Genomic DNA, 17,267 nt, shown 5'->3' on the forward strand with positions numbered 1-17,267 from the left:
AAAGTTTTAATTGGTCGGGGCCTGAGTGTTTACACTGTGACTGATAGTTAAAGAAGTATTCCAGGAAAAAACTTTTTTATATATATCAACTGGCTCCAGAAAGTTAAACAGATTTGTAAATTACTTCTATTAAAAAATCTTAATCCTTTCAGTACTTATGAGCTTCTGAAGTTAAGGTTGTTCTTTTCTGTCTAAGTGCTCTCTGATGACACGTGTCTCGGGAACTGCCCAGTTTAGAAGCAAATCCCCATAGAAAACCTCTTCTAAACTGGGTGGTTCCTGAGACAAGTGTCATCAGAGAGGATTTAGACAGAAAAGAACAACCTTAACTTCAGAAGCTCATAAGTACTGAAAGGATTAAGATTTTTTAATAGAAGTAATTTACAAATCTGTTTAACTTTCTGGAGCCAGTTGATATATAAAAAAAAGTTTTTTCCTGGATAACCCCTTTAAAACTAGCTGGGAGAAGAGAAAGACAAACTTACAATGTAAGTCTATGGGATTGTCTTGGTCAGCCGCACTTTTCTCTCTGCTCGTTCTAAGAATTGAACACTATGGGGGAGATTTATCAAAACCTTTGCAGAGGAAAAGTTGCTGAGTTGCCCATAGCAACCAATCAGATCACTTCTTTCATTTTTAACAAGGCCTCTGCAAAATGAAAGAAGCAATCTGATTGGTTGCTATGGGCAACTGGGCAACTTTTCCTCTGGACAGGTTTTGATTAATCTCCCCCTTAGACCTGATCAAAACTTGACATATCTCTAGGACATGTCAAAAGTTTTTTTGAAGCGACAAGTACACTTTAGCATACACACTTGCCCATTGTCCACAGTGCCCATATAGTTATTAAGGGGGATCTGGCAATCTGATGTGTCTCATGTACTAACTATTGAAAGTGGAATACTACTTTAAAGGGGTATTCCGGGCAAAAACATTTTGTCCCCTATCCCAAGGATAGGGGATAAGATGTCTGATCGCGGGGGGCCCCTCCGCTTGGACCCCTTCGCGATCTTCCTGCAGCACCCGCATTCTATACAGGTACTGCATCTTCAGTTTCGGAAACCTCCGGGTTTCCGGGACTGGGGACGTGACGTCACGCCCCCTCCATTCAAGTCTATGGGAGGGGGCGTGACGCCCCCCCCCTCCATTCATGTCTATGGGAGGGGGCGTGACGGCCGTCACGCCCCCTCCCATAGACATGAATGGAGGTGGCGTGGATTGACGTCACATCGCCAGTCCCGGAAACCCGGAGGTTTCCGAAACTGGAGACGCAGCACCCGCATAGAATGCGGGTGCTGCAGGAAGATCGCGAGGGGTCCCTACGGCGGGCCTCCCGCGATCAGACATCCTATCCCCTATCCTTTGGATAGGGGATAAAAAAAATTTGCCCGGAATACCCCTTTAAGACATCATGGCGGGCATAGTACAATATGATAGGAATGAAACAATTTTTAATGTAAATCTCCCACAGGATTCTGGTGGTCAGGAACTTGCTCTTCAGTGGATCTTATGACAGGACTGCTCGTTGTTGGGAGACGGACTCGGGAAGATCTCTCCAGGAGTTTCAGGGTCACAGAAACTGTATCTTAGTCTTAACACATTTTTCATCCAATGATATCCTGGAAGAATCGGACAATGAAGGAAAAGGGATGAAGGACTTCTTGGTGACTGGAAGTACAGACTGCACCGTGAAAATCTGGGAAGCATTTACTGGGTGCTGTTACCAGACCTTAAGGGGACATTTAGGGGCCATATTGTGTATAGTGCTGGATACCTACAGAAGAGAACTGTTTTCAGGCAGCATGGACTACACCATCCGGAGGTGGAACATGGTCACTGGAGAGCAGCTTAAAGTATTCAGAGATCATCAAGGATCTGTTATATGTCTAGAGGTAAGTGATACAGTCATTCCATACTAAATCAAATTCTATAAAGATCTAAAAGGTTTACTTTTTCCCCTCTCATCTCATAAGAATATATGGAAGTCGGTATGGAGAACCACAAGTAAAATTACTGAGCACATCAGGATTGATGAAAAATGTTAGATTGGTAGGGTTCTGACCGCTGGGACTCCACTTATTCCTAGAATGGGGTGCTCTCATTAAAGGGGTACTTCGCCCCTAGACATCTTATCCTCTATCCAAAGTATAGGGGATAAAATGTCTGATCGCTGGGGTCCCCAGAATAGCTACCCCTGCGATCTCCCTGCATTCGTTTAAAGCGTCGGGTGCAGCGCCGGAGGCTCGTGACGTCACGGCCGCGCCATGCTCGGGGCCTTCACATCCCCTCCCATAGATTTGCATTGAGGGGGCCTTACCTTGACATCACGAGCCTCCGCCCCGCATCGCCAGTCATCCGGCACGGAGCGAAGTTCACTCCGCGCACCGGATGTCTGGGGTGCTGCAGCCGAGATTGCGGGAGTCCCGCCGCTGGATCAGACATTTTATCCACTATCCTTAGAATAGGGGATAAGATATCTAGGGGCGGTGTACCCCTTTAAGCTGTGTCCATAGAATTTAATGTAGCAGCAGTGTGTATGCTCAGTGACTACTGAGTGTCCCACTCTGAATGAATTAAAGTTCAGGTCTCAACTTGGGCTGAGAGATGACTAATTTTAATTCACTCAGCATGGAGCCTAATATTTCAAGAGAAGCAAATAAAACATTTTAGTTTTAATAATAGACCCTTTTATAAGAGTCGGTGTTATAACATAAGTGTTTTATACCCTGTGGTCCAGTCATTTGGAACAACGGAGTTTGACATATTGTTTGTGATCACCCCATCCCCACCCTGGGGTGCTTTTTTTGCTTTACCAGTAGATAGATAACACTGGATCCACCTCCATTCACAGAAGAGATTAGCATTCCCCTTCCCTGTAGAATGACCTCTAACAGCGTCTTCAATTCATCTGAATGGGACAGGTCCTGTCTATTGTTGTCCATGGGTCCTGTTGTAAAGCGTATCACTAAATGCAATTAAAAAGGAAATAAAAAAATGACAATCAGAAAATAGAAACTGATTAGTAAAAAGTAACATATCGTTATCTGCCTCGAATCAGGGAATATATGTAGGTGGTACATTACTTTGAATAGATATATGATATGTTTGCTGTAGATACACTATAATTTTTATTTTCTTGCAAGCACTATGTTGGTGGCGCAGAGTCATGGTGGACAGCAAAGGCCTCTTTAGAGGGTCAAACTAAGACAACATTTTTATCAAAACCCAGTTAGAGTTGCGAGTCTGGAAACACAAAGAAAACACGAAGGGGTTATCATCCCAAAAGGTTTGAAAACATCTGGTGTGTGTTGGGGGCTGGGTTACTGCGGTGCACGGTGTAAAATTACTAATATGTACCAGAGTTCTCAGGGCCTCAGGATATCACAAATACTATATTGTATATACTGCACTATAAGACATTTATATATACATTGCCATTTGTACAGATTTACTTGTTCAATTATGTTTTTATCTGAACTGTTAGTATTTGATAGAATAGGTAGACAGGTAGGTTTTTTGATCACATGATGCTGAGTTATAATACTATGTAATCTATGCTACCTCTTCCGTGTCCTGTTGTCATGCACAGGACACACACCTGAAAGTGTTGTAGTGTAAGCCTTTTTATTTTACTGTTGTCTCTGACCTTCCCAGCATTCCATGCAGCCAGAGACAATTATGGACATTTATCAACGGGTTTAGTCAGGTTTTCTTTACTATAATTGTCGCAAAAATGTCGCAACTGCGACTACGCGATTTTTCGTGCAACATTTTGACTGGAAAGCGAGAAAAGCAAGTTTTCCAAAAATTAACTACGTAGTAATAATTTTAAAATGGACTACGGGTAGTCAGGTATTTATTAACTGCGACAGTCGCAACTGCGCAAAAAAAAAAGTCGCAACAGGGTTAAAAATTGACTAAATTTACTCCAGCTCAAACATGGAGCAGAAAAAGCTACTACCAAAGTAAAAAAGGAAAAATTGCTTACGTGAAAGAAAATGATCAACAGGCTGAAACCAGTTGATAAATAAGTCCCACATAAGCAAAAAAAAAGTAAGGAAAAAATTACTAAAAAAAAAGAATACATAAGCAAACATTGATAAATGTCCCTCAATATGTCATATAATCTCCAGGGGGCTTGGCTATGCTGCAGTGGGTGGGCGGATAGCATTACTTACAGTAAATCTTTTCCACCATGTAACCACCCACCCACTGAAGATAGAAGTTTCTAGAAGGGATGAGTCAAAATGAGCCGGGCTTTTCTGTAGAGATTATAGATCACCGTTCTTCCGCTTTGTGGTAGGGATAAAGAACTTTACCCATCACTTCTTCTATGACTCATCTGAGCTATGGAAGCACTTAGCCCGACTCTGGATTTCTTGGACAAATCTAATTGCTTCTAACTTACCGATGCTAGATATATTCTAACCCGGATTAATAAACCTTACATGGACATTGTTCAGATAGTAAAAAAAAAAAGAAGAAAAGTTGTTCAGCTCACCACTTGCTGAGGGCATCAGTAGATGGATATGCGATTGTCATGCGGTCGTCATGCGGTTTTCGCAGGTAAACTTGGAGCACGGACAGCGCGGGCCGTATCCCGGAAAGTGCAGATCAAAAGGAGTGAAGGTCGGGGGTCCAGCTCATAAAAATAGGTATAACTTAACTTTTACTTCACATGGTTAAAAACATGGAACAAAAAAACAACAAAAACCCCATGGGTGTGCTATAAAATGAACGCCGTTGGCGTTCATTTTATAGCACACCCATGGGGTTTTTGTTGTTTTTTTGTTCCATGTTTTTAACCATGTGAAGTAAAAGTTAAATGGGCACTGTCACCAACTTTATTTTTTGATATGTTGTAGTAATTATGTACTACAAAATATCTCTAATATACTTTTATAATTTTTTTTTTTTCATTAAAAAGGTTTAATTTACGTTTAAAACCGGCTACTGAAAAAGGACTGATTTTGGAGTGGCAATCAGTCCTTTTTCAGTTAGGCTGCACTCGCTCCCTGCCTGTCAATCATACAGGCGGGAGCGAGCGCATTAGCTCCCCGGCCACTGGCTGGGAGGCCACTCCTCCCGCACATCGCCGCCGCCGCCTCGTTGCCGCCGCTGTCCCTACACGCCCGCTGTCGGACTCTGCAGTAACTGCAAGTATAATGAGGGAACGGGGTATGCGGGGTGGGGGGGGGGGGGGGGGAGGAGGGTACGGGCTAGTGCTGTAGCGGGGGGGGGGGGGGGGGGGGGACGGGCTAGCATAAAAAAAAAATAGGATGGTGGAAGCTACCCTTTAAGTTTTACCTATTTTTGTGAGCTGGACCCCCAACCTTCACTCCCATTGTTCAGATAGACATCTCTGTATTATATGCTTTTGTATATTTTTACCAAAGAAAATGAACACGAGAATTTCTTGGCTCCACCGTAGATTTGTCTATGATTTTCTCGATCAGTAGCATAAATAGAGGTTGGGGGTATGGTGGGGTCTATAGAAAAGATACAACTATTGATCTCTTTCAGATTCTACTTGCCACAGCCACCCACCAGGAAGAGAAGATTCTGGTGGTCACATCCTACAGACTCTCAGCCGTTTTCATTATTCAGTTAAGATGCACTAAGGTTAAAGGGGTGTTCTGGGGAAGTTAAGAAAAATTTAAATGCTGCAATGCCACCACAACACATGTTCTGTGTCCCCTGTAGTTATCTTTGTGATTTTGCAAGCTCCTGTCGCCCCTGTTGTCTCCTAAATATTTTTCCTTGCCTGCAGCCCAGACTACAACTCCCAGCAGTCAGTGCGGCTCTGTGTAGTGGCTGCCAACCAATTGCTCTTACTATCTGTATGCATGCTGTGTTGTTGTCAGTAGCACACACTGTACATGTCTTTTCTTTCAAACTATCCTTCCCCCAGCAATAAATCATGCTATTCTCTGAATGGCAGCAGTCAGTTATTAGATCTACAGCAGGCAAAGAGCAGCGTTATGTGCTGAGTTGTGACTGAGAATCTGGCAAGACCTCAAACAGGGAGGGGGAGAGGAGGCCTGTCTGTGAATCAGAGCTCTAGACCAGACAGAAATCCTGTGATGTTTGTCTTCCAGGAAGGTGGGGTCTAGTCTCAGTGAGGACTTTGCACAGAAACTGATCTGATAATGACGTCTTTCTCTCCCTGCATGTAAGTGACAGCTGAAAGAGAGAAACTTCTCTATATAGCTAATGAATGATATTTAGACAAATAGGTTGGTGAGAGGGAAAGGATGGGCTATGGGTTTAGTTCTCTGGAGTGCCAATAATGGCACTACAGAACATCTTAACGCTACTGTAATAAGTAGGACCTGGTTCTGCCTGAAGGGTTACATTTTCTGTTGTTTGACTACAATCATGTGTAGCTGTGGCAATGCCTGGTCCTCTCAGGGGGCATGGACTTGGAGCCTATCACATCAGGTCTCTGCATACACACCCTCAGGTGCATATAAAGTTCCAGCCAGCCTTCCATTCATTGCTCTTGTTTGTTTGTCTCTATAAGCACTTGCTCTGGTCTTGCTTCTGCTTTGCTATACTGTGCATATTTGTCTCTTGGCTATTGTCTTCAGACGATACTCCTGTCTTCTGTTTCGGTACTTCATTGCACTTTTTGGAAAAGACATGGCCTGATGACTCTGACTTTACATTTGTTTGTGCATTCTCTGAATGCCTTTTTGTTTTTTGCCTGTTAACCTTGCATTTCCCGACCTGGCTTCCCTGACCTTTGAACAGTTCTGTTAATTGTTTTGACTTGTGACAAGTGACTAGTATTCAGCAGCTAATAAGTACTGGAAGGATTAAGATTTTTTTAATAGAAGTAATTTACAAATCTGTTTAACTTTCTGGTTCCAGTTGATAAAAAAAAAAAAGGTTTTCACCGGAGTACCCCTTTAAGGACGCAGGGTGTACCTGTATGCCCTGCGCTCGCTCCCCTGCTATGACGTGGAGTCATGATCGTGGTGATGTCCGGTATTAACCCCTTAGACGCATCAATCAACTTTGAAAAATTAAAATGGAGGGGAAAAAAAAAAAGCTTCCTGGCAGCTCAGTTTGATTGCCCCCCCCCCCCCCCCCCCCTTTTCCCATAAAAAAAAAACACAATTTAAAAAAAAAAAAAAATATGAAAATATGTGGTATTGCGGCATCTGTAAATGTCCGAACTATAAAAATTTGATTTTAATTAAACTGCACGGTCAATGGCGTACACGTATAAAAAATTCCAAAGTCCAAAACTGCATATTTTTGGTCACTTTGTATACCCTAAAAAAATTTATGCAAAGAGATGAAAAAGTTCTGTCAAAACAAAAATGGTACCAATAAAAAGTTTAGATCACAGCACAAAAAAATGAGTTCTCATACTGCCCCGTATGCGGAAAAATAAAAAAGTAATAGGGGTCAGAAGAGGTCATTTTTAAATGTACAAATTTGCGTGCAAAAAGTTTTAATTTTTTTAACAGTAGTAAAACAAAATCAAACCTATATAAGTTGGGTGAAAACAGAAGCCCCCAAAATGGCATTTAAAAATTTTTTTGTCCCACACATATGTTTTTTCATTTCGCCGTACGTAGATTTTTTTTCAAATAAAATGACTGATGTCATTGCAAAGTACATTTTTATAATGTGAGGAGGAAAAAAAAAAGTGCAAAAAATGGAAAAACCCTGAGTCCTTAAAGGGGTACTACTGTGGAAAACTTTTTTTTTTTTTTTTTTAATCAACTAGTACCAGAAAGTTAACCAGATTTGTAAATCACTTCTATTAAAAAAAAATCTTAATCCTTCCAGTACTTTTTAGGGGCTGTATACTAAAGAGAAATCCAAAAAAGAAATGCATTTCCTGTGATATCCTGACCACAGTGCTCTCTGCTGACCTCTGCTGTCCATTTTAGGAACTGTCCAGAGAAGCATATGTTTGCAATAGGGATTTTCTCCAGTTCCTAAAACGGACAGCAGAGGTCAGCAGAGAGCACTGTGGTCAGGACATCACAGGAAATGCATTTCTTTTTTGGATTTCTCTTTAGTATACAGCCCCTAAAAAGTACTGGAAGGATTAAGATTTTTTTATAGAAGTGATTTACAAATCTGTTTAACTTTCTGGCACCAGTTGATTTAATAAAAAAAATAAAGTTTTCCACGGTAGTACCCCTTTAAAGGGTTAATAAAAAAGCATTTCCTTCCTAGGATGTATTTGATGCCTAGTAGTGCGATAGGGCAGTGTTTTTTCAAACAGTATGTCTCCAGCTGTTGCAAAACTACAACTCCCAGCATGCCTAGACAGCCAAAGGCTGTCCAGGCATGCTGGAAGTTGTAGTTTGGCAACAACTGGAGACACACTGGTTGGATACCACTACCTTAGGGTGACCAAAGCTTGAGATCGGTACCCTATGGAAAAAAATGTGCATTAAAGAAAAAAAAGCAGGTAACAAATACAAATAAGGAAGATTCTAACATAGAAAAGTCAAAAAGGGCAACTGGAAGCTGTAAATCACTGTCTATGTAGAGGACAGGAGCTTCTTCAGGGTCCTGTACAGTACACATAGGGGGAAATGCAGAGGAAGAGTGGTGCAGTTGCCAATAGCAACCAGTTAGCTTGCTGCTTTCATTTTTAACCCCTTAAGGACCAGACCAATTTTATTTTTGCATTTTCATTTTTTCCCCCTCACCTTCTAAAAATCTAAAAACTCTTTTATATTTCCATCCACAGACCCATATGAGGGCTTGTTTTTTGCATCACCAATTGTACTTTGTAATGAAATTACTTATTTTACCATAAAATATATAGCGCAACCAAACAGATATTATTTATGTGGGAAATTGAAAAGAAAACCACAATTTAGCAAATTTTGGAAGGTTTTGCTTTCACGGTGTACACTTTATGGTAAAAATGACATGTTTTCTTTATTCTGTGGGTCATTACGAATAAAATGATAACCATGTTATATGCTTTTCTATAATTGTACCGCTTAAAAAAAATCTCTAACTATTTTAACAAAATTTGTATGTTTGAGATTGCTCTATTTTGACCACCTATAACTTTCTAATTTTTCCGTATATGGGGCGATATGAGGGCTCATTTTTTGCACCGTAATCTGTAGTTTTTATTGGTACCACTTTTGCTTAGGTTTAACTTTTTATAAATTTTTTATAAATTTTTTGGGGGATAAAAAGGTGACAAAAAAGTCTAATTAACAATATATTTTGATAGTTCAGACTTTTACGCATGCGGCGATACCAAATATGTTTATTACTATTTTTTTTAACACTTTTTTGGGGGGTAAAATGGGAAAGACGCATGATTTACATATTTATTGGGGAGGGGATTTTTCAAATTTTTTTAAACTTTTTTTTTACACTTTAATAGTCCCCATAGGGGACTATTTATAGCAACCATTTGATTGCTAATACTGTTCAATGCTATGCATAGGACATAGCACTGATCAGTATCATCGGCTATCTCCTTCTCTGGTCTGCTCAATCTCAGACCAGAGCAGAAGACCCCCGGAGATGGACAGAGGCAGGTGAGGGGACCTCCGTCCGCCGTTATGGATGATCGAATCCCCGCTGCAGCGCTGCGGACGATCTGATCATATATTTAAAGTACCGCACTGCCGCAGACGCCGTGATCTGTATGTATTGATCACGGCATCTGAGGGGTTAATGGCGGACAGCCATGTGATCGCAGATGTCCGCCATTACCGGCGGGTCCCTGGCTGCTGATAGCAGCCGGGACCTGCTGTTCATGACACGAGCATCGCTCCGGTGTTCGCGGTCATGGCGGAGTGTAAATGTACGTCATGGTGCGTAAAGTACCACGGCACCATGACGTACATTTACGTTCATTGTCGTTAAGGGGTTAAAGAGGCCTGTGAAAAATGAAAGAGGCAATCTGATTGGTTGCTATGGGCAACTCAGCTACGTAAATCTCCCCCATAATGTACCGTAGCCGCTATCATTGTGTTCTTAGAATATTGTAATCTGAGGTCATTGGAAGGCGAAACCATATTCCCAGCATGCTTTGCTTCATTTACTATCTTTGCAGCAGGATAATAGTGAAATAATTGTTTTCACACGGATGTTGAGAGAAACAGGCTGAAGCTTCGTCTCCTTCATGGCAGGGGTTAAGAGCGCCATGTGGAATGTCTCTTCTTAATGTATGTTGACCTCCTCTTGTATCTTGTGAGGTCAGTGTACTCTGGGGAGATATGTGAATTCTCAGATAGTTACAGGGAATGGGTCTCCTTTGTTTTAAACTTGAGGCTCCTAGTAAATAAGACTTTTATCTTATAAATCTCCCCTTGTGAAATATTCTTCCATCAAATCTATGAAATTCTATTGTTATATTGTCTAGTCCTTTCAGGTTATTTTAAAGTTGGCAAAGTAAGTATTTTATTCTTGCCCCCTTTGTAATGCAATATACAGTGATCCCTCAACTTACAATGGCCTCAACATACAATAGTTTCAACATACAATGGTCTTTTCTGGACCATTGTAACTTGAAACCAGACTCAACATACAATGTACAGACAGTCCAGATCTGTGATACCTGTCACAACTGGAGGAACTGACCAATCAGAATGGGCATTTTACTGGTAAATCACCTGTATTACTGAAGTGAATGCACTGACTGGCTGTCTGGTAGCGCCCCCTACAGTACAGGGAGGAACTACAAGTTCTGTACTACTCCTTACCTGTGCCAGGGTTAGCTGCTCCTTTGGACACCAGGTAAGGGCGGCTCCATTTGTGTGTACTGTATAGGACCCTGAAGAAGCTCCTGTCCTCTACATAAACCATTGTTTCCCAACAAGGGTGCCTCCAGCTGTTGCAAAACTACAACTCCCAGCATGCCCGGACAGCCAACGGCTGTCCGGGCATGCTGGGAGTTGTAGTTTTGCAACAGCTGGAGGCACCCTTGTTGGGAAACACCAACATATACAGTGATTTACAGCTTCCAGCAGATCTTTCCTACTTTTATATGTAAGGATTTGCTTTATCTATATTAGTTATCTACTTACTTTTCTTTAATCCTCACCTTTTCCTATTTTTGGATGACATTTTGGGGGCTTCAGAACCGATTACCAGGTTTCCATAGAGTTATGGTCTCAACATACAATGGTTTCAACATACAATGGTTGTCCTGGAACCAATTAATATTGTAACTTGAGGGACCACTGTAATCCTATAATATTTGTAAATTATTATTATTATTTGTAAAGTTATATAATACTTTGTAATTTTGTAAGACTTTCTGCACAAATTCAGTCCCAGGACGTATGCACAAAAATGAGTGCAGGTCCTTGTCATTGCCTACAGCAACAGAAGGTTAAAAAAGACACCAGTATAATCCTACAGTCTCTCTCTGTCTCTCTCCTCTCTGTCTCTCTCTGGCTAGGTTCACATCACGTTTTTTTTTGCCATACTGTTTTTAATCCGTTTTTCTAAAGAAAACTGTATGGCAAAAAAAATGGATGGAACAGTATGGGAAGAAGTACACCGTATGCATTTTTAAACTGTATACTGTTTTTAAAAGTGCCTACAGTTCCGTCAGTTATTTAAAAAAAATAAAATAAATAAAAAATCGTACGTTTTTGATAATTTTGACCATGGGAGGGGTGTTGGGTGGGGACTTTAGGATGCAAATGCGCATGTGCAAAGTAAAAACCGTATATGATTTCCCGTATGGAACTGTATACATGTGCGTTTCCTATTGACGTTCATGTTAGAAAAAAAAAAAACGTATGCGGTTGCAGTACGTTTTATAAACCGGAGACAAAAATGTGGTCAACATGTGGGGACACAAAAGGCCTGACAGGGCAGCAAGGGTACGGGGGTACAACTCCTGTACTGGGCCACCACACTTTATTATAGAAGTTTCCACAGGACACTAAAGAATACAACGTCAGCGTTCAGAATCTTGCTTGTTATTCGGGAACAGTGACATTTGAAAGCAATATGTGTCCAGCATGGAAAACATTCTGTAATTGAATTTATCTTACGATGTGTCTGGACGTTTTATAGTTACATGGAATTGGAACTTGGTTACTTGATACCCGTGTAGTGAAATGCCTCAAAATGACGTGTAAGGCGATACAAATTGTGCAATTACTTTCCGACACAAGCCTCCTCGCCGGATTATTGTTGGTTGAATGACAGATTCTCAATGCACATATTTAAAATGCAAAATGTATTGTGTGCGGCTCACAGCGCCCGACTCATATTACGGCAAAAAGTTCTGTGCCCCTTCTGGTTATCAGGTTAAAGTCAATGGGCCAACGTCTCTTCTGAATACATTACAGTGTACTGTACCACCATCAGAAGTCCCCCAGCGACATGATCTGTTTCTGTACATTATGTTTATGTATTTAGATTTCTTACATCTGGCAATTCTGTCGCTGACAGTTCTGGGCTTGTATTATTTTGACAACTAAAGGCTAAAATCTAAATTTCCATCTCCCTGTGTTATTTTTCCTTTTACTCTCAGCCATTTTCTTACCACTTTATTTATTTGTGATGGATTCCTCTTTGCCATTGTGCTATGCATTACATGAGAGAATATTTAGTATATAGTTTACATTTACATCAGTTTCTCCTTTTTAAAGGGGTACTCTGGTAGATTGTTTTTTCATATCAACTGGTGCCAGAAAGTTAAACAGATCTGTAAATTAGTTCCATTAAAAAATCTTATTCCTTCCAGTACTTATCAGCTGCTGTATACTACTACTGTATTCTTCTCTTTTTGAATTTCTTTTCTGTCTGACCACAGTGCTCTCTGCTGACACCTCTGTCCATGCCAGGAACTGTCCAGAGCAGGAGAGGTTTCTGTGGGGATTTTCTCCTGCTCCGGACAGTTCCTGATATGGACAGAGGTGTCAGCAGAGAGCACTGTGGTCAGACAGAAAAGAACAACTCAACTTCCTCTGTAGCATACAGCAGCTGATAGGTACTGGAAGGATTAAGATTGTATAATAGAAGTAATTTAGAAATCTGTTTTAACTTTCTGGCACCAGTTGATAAGAATTTCCCCCCCCCCCCCCCCACCGGAGTACCCCTTTAACGTGAATGGGGAAAATCTACAAATCTACCAATTTCTAAAGGCTATGGACAGCTGTAACATACGCTGGATGTGGGGGCTGTCCAGTCTACAGTTTGCTATGGGTGCTCTGCTTTTTCTCGCAGTCCATGTGATTCTCCCCTGTAAACTCCCTTTTGTTTCGGTGCTTACCTCACTATCTCCAGCCTGTGTGCGCTGCCCTCCAAGTATTCTCTCCCCTTTGTCCACACTTTGGGGGAGAATTATCAAATTCTGTGCAAAGGAAAAGTTGCCCATAGCAACCAATCAGTTTCATTTTGCAGAGGCGTTGTTAAAAAAGAAAGAAGCAATCTGATTGGTTGCTATGGGCAACCGGTCAACTTTTCCTCTGCACAGGTTTTGATAAATTTCCCGCTTTGAGCTGTTGTGTAACCCCTCCCTGCTGCTATCACTAACAATGAGAGTATGAAAAATCAGCTACCTACAGACTCCCGCAGCCAGGACTACTACTACTCCCATCATGGAACAGACTTGTTTCCATGATGAAAGTAGTAGTAGTTCCACAACACTGTAGGAATCTGCTGATGTCACCTCTTTTGAGCATGCTCAGATGTAATTACAGATATTTTAAACCCGGGTGCAAACGGATGACATTAAAGGTTCATCCGTTTATCCATTTGCCATAGTTGTCCGTGTTTTCTTCCATTTTTTTCACAGAAGAAAAAATACTGAATGCGCCGTTTTTTTCTTCCATGATAAAAAAACGGAAATGAGTGCAAACGGGTGCACACGGATGTAAACGGATTGTAAAAAAATCCCATTGACACGAATGGGATTTTATTTAAAACCGTTTTTAATCCGTTTACAGTCTTCAAAAACGGAACTGAGACGGGGATAAAAAACAGGGACAGACGGCCATGAGAACAAGCCCTAACACTGATGACAACCTTGTCTACTTGATCCCGTTTCCCGATCTTCCATTTCAGGGGCAGAGTTTTATGATGTCACTGCTTCTCTTCTTTTCGAATAAAAGTAAGTCCTGTGTATCTGTCGGCATACGTTGACGTCTTTTAATTTGCTGCATACAGTAGCGCTCAAAAGAACTTTCTTCCACTATGCCCTATCCCAAGCTTTTATATCCCGTAGTACTCCTTAAAGGGTTTAGATAAGGGCATTGCTTTTTACTATATACTTCGGATTGGTGAACCCTTTTTGCCACATAAAACAACTTTTTGAGTATCGAGTTGTCCCGATATTCTAGAATTCCAGTTGAAATCGCCCCTATATAGTTCTATAAACAACTCACTCAAAACCATTTGCTTTTTCTGTGTGTGATCATATAGATGTATATTTGGATGGAGATTAATTCGCCGTCTCCGCACACAGATCATGTGAGCCCTAAGTTTATGTGAGGGGAGAATCCAGACGGGTCTGTTTGTTTTACCTTCTTAGTGAAATAAATGAATCTGCTGACAGACTATAGGAGCGTACCAATATACAATCTGATATGTTCAGGGGGAAAAGGAGAAAATAAAGGTACTTATTCAGTTTGGGAATCTTTTCAGCTTTTTTTTTTTTTTTTTTTTTGGGTCGATTGCCTTACGTTGCGATTGTGGATTTCAGTAGCTATGTAGGGCCGTGTTTTCTGAGTAGTGCGTCTCCAGCTGTTGCAAAACCACAACTCCCAGCATGCCCGGACAGCCTTTGGCTGTCCGGGCATGCTGGAAGTTGTAGTTTTGCAACAGCTGGAGACAAGGGGGGAAATTTTTCAAAACTCCAAAACAAATATGCTTCTTTCTATTGTAATGAAGCTTCTTCCATCTACTCTCTTTCTTAGTGAGATTGTATTCCACTCTGAATTTCAGCTCAGCTGTGTCCTGTGTCAGCAAGACAAGCCAATACAAGTCTTTAGAGAGGGGAGAAAGGAGCTCCGCCCACTCGCTCTGGGAGAACTGAAAATTAGAGATGAAGCCTGCAGAGCAGAACTTTGCTGAAAAATGCCATATATACATTATATAATGGCCCAAAAAAATAGTGCTGCTTCTCATGTACACACACAAGACAGCTTATCCTCAAAAGTCACCTAAAACGACAGGTACGCCATAATGGCTTAGGTAAAATCCGCACCAAGTCTGCATAATCTCCACAGCAAATCCCAAACAAGATCGGTGGATTTTCTCTTAGGGTACAGTCACACGTACCATACCCACCATGAATTCGATGCTGTGTTCAATTATTTATTTGTATTGATTTGTCTGAATGCAATCTGCAGCAGTAAAACCATAGGGTACGTGTGAATGCAAACTGATTACTTTCGGAAAAAATCTGCAATAAATCATGACAAAAATTGGCATGGATATCAAAATGGATTTTGCTGCAGATTTGCTGTGGATTTAGTGCGGAAATGCTGTAGGTTTGCTTTCCCATTGATTATCTTCCTCATTCTTTCCAATGGGGAAATCTGTGGCAAATCTGCAACCCAAATCACATGTGCTTTGCTGGTCCTGTAATCTGCTGCAGATTTATTATGAAAATTTCCATGCAGAAAATGTATACACGTCCTATCCTGTGGATAGTGGATAATTGTCAGATTGTGTTGGGACCCCACTGATCTCCTGTACAGGGTTCAGTCACTTACCTGTCCTCGGCTCGTGCACTCTCTGTGGAATAAAGCATATGCTGTATTTAGTCTTTTCAATTGTATCTAGATTATCTTATGTTTTATGTTTGGGTCCTGGTACCTAGTTGGATATGTCTTGGTTTGTTTTGTGTTATCCTGATATTAATATTTTGTAGTTGCTGGAGTGTCTCTCGGTTTGTTTGCTTCCAAGTGTATGTGTTTCAGGTTTGGTTAGCTTCTGTTTTTCTAATGTCCTAATGCCTTCTGGTTGCCTCAGCGTAGTTTATAGTCTAGGGCAATCAAAAGGGATATCTCGGGAAAGTAAGGTTGTTGTCTGGTGTAGTTTAGGGAAAGGTTTAGAGCATGATTAGGGAGAGTAAGTTAGGGATAGTTCATATACTTCTCTTTCTTTTGTCGTCTATTTTATTCCTGGCTGTTATCATTAATATTTATTTGCATTATCATGAAATCCATCATCTCCTGTTCCAATGCTCAAATGGTGAGTTTCAATGTTATTCTTGTTACCTTCCAATATTAATAAAAGTATTTACTTGTTACTGCCTGCTGGTCATTCTATTTTGATCCAGTCCTAGGGTGTCTGGGTATTGGAGGTCAAAGTTAAGACCCAGAGAAGGCGACTGAAAGGTTAAGACCAGTTCCGCCATCTAATGAACAGCCGGTGTCGTCACAACTCCCTTTATGATAATTGCTAATCCCTTGTGAGCTTTACGGTACAGAGGTCCTAGAGTCCTGTTATGATGTGGTGAAACATTAGGTTTATGTTGAATTTCCTTTCATATGTACATTACTAGAGACAGCCAAAGAAAACACGTGGAAAGGATTGCCTCTCACGTCACCTCTAGGTCCTGGCAGATTAGCCTTCGTAATTCTATCACTAGATTATTTCAAACAATAAAAAGAGAGATAAAAACAATCATCTGGCGGATATTTCACCACTTTGAACACTGAGGCTGTTTTCCTGACATAGGTCTCCTAAAATCACTTGCACTTAAGCTCAGCTGTTATTGGATGAGAGGATCTTTGTCTTGGAGAGGGAAGTATAACAAGTGATGTGTATGACGGCATGTTACATGGGATAATATTGACAGATACATGGCTGCAATATTTACACAAGGTGACCTGAACTCTACATAATCTGACTACAAGTTTGAAGAAGAAATTAGAACATCGTAACATGTATTTTTTGGCCTAGTGGATTTTCTAGAATTAGCCATTATACAAAAAAAGGCTAATCATGGAGGATACCAGGAGGACATTACTTACATGAATCCTAAAAAATATGCACAACTAGTAACACTTACATTAGTGTCATCTCCTCTCAGATCTTCCATGCCTTTCTCTATTCGTCACTCAGGCTGGAATTGCACTTCTTTTGCGTGTACTCACCTGTAACAATTCTCTGCTGCCTTTCTATCAGAGCCCTGTCCCATTGCTCAGCACATCCTGGACTCAAGAGAGTGCCTGCTTAGCCAATCACAGGCTGAGGTGGATCACTGCAGCAACAAATGATTGGCAGAGTGGCCAAGATGTTACTAGGAAGTAATGAGCAGTGGGCACTACTGCATGTTGATGGGGATAACA

The 17,267-nt window shown here is 41.0% G+C and overlaps 1 protein-coding gene and 1 long non-coding RNA gene across 3 annotated transcripts in view; one reads left to right on the top strand and one right to left on the bottom strand.

The window, feature by feature from the left end:
* Positions 1–17,267, top strand: part of WDR86 (WD repeat domain 86) — a 76,070-nt gene that overhangs the window by 52,255 nt on the left and 6,548 nt on the right. For both annotated transcript variants that reach the window (XM_056519628.1, XM_056519627.1), the window contains one exon: positions 1,472–1,892. In XM_056519628.1, coding sequence (XP_056375603.1) covers positions 1,472–1,892 — 421 coding nt within the window. The remainder of the gene's footprint in view (positions 1–1,471; positions 1,893–17,267) is intronic.
* Positions 1,531–13,348, bottom strand: LOC130273212 (uncharacterized). The gene is made up of 3 exons (XR_008843914.1): positions 13,238–13,348; positions 2,814–2,965; positions 1,531–1,619 (listed from the first exon to the last, which is right to left on the bottom strand). It is a non-coding gene; the product is annotated as an uncharacterized LOC130273212 (long non-coding RNA).

This window comes from Hyla sarda, chromosome 5 (genome assembly GCF_029499605.1).
Source record: "Hyla sarda isolate aHylSar1 chromosome 5, aHylSar1.hap1, whole genome shotgun sequence".
Classification (NCBI taxonomy): Eukaryota; Metazoa; Chordata; class Amphibia; order Anura; family Hylidae; genus Hyla; species Hyla sarda.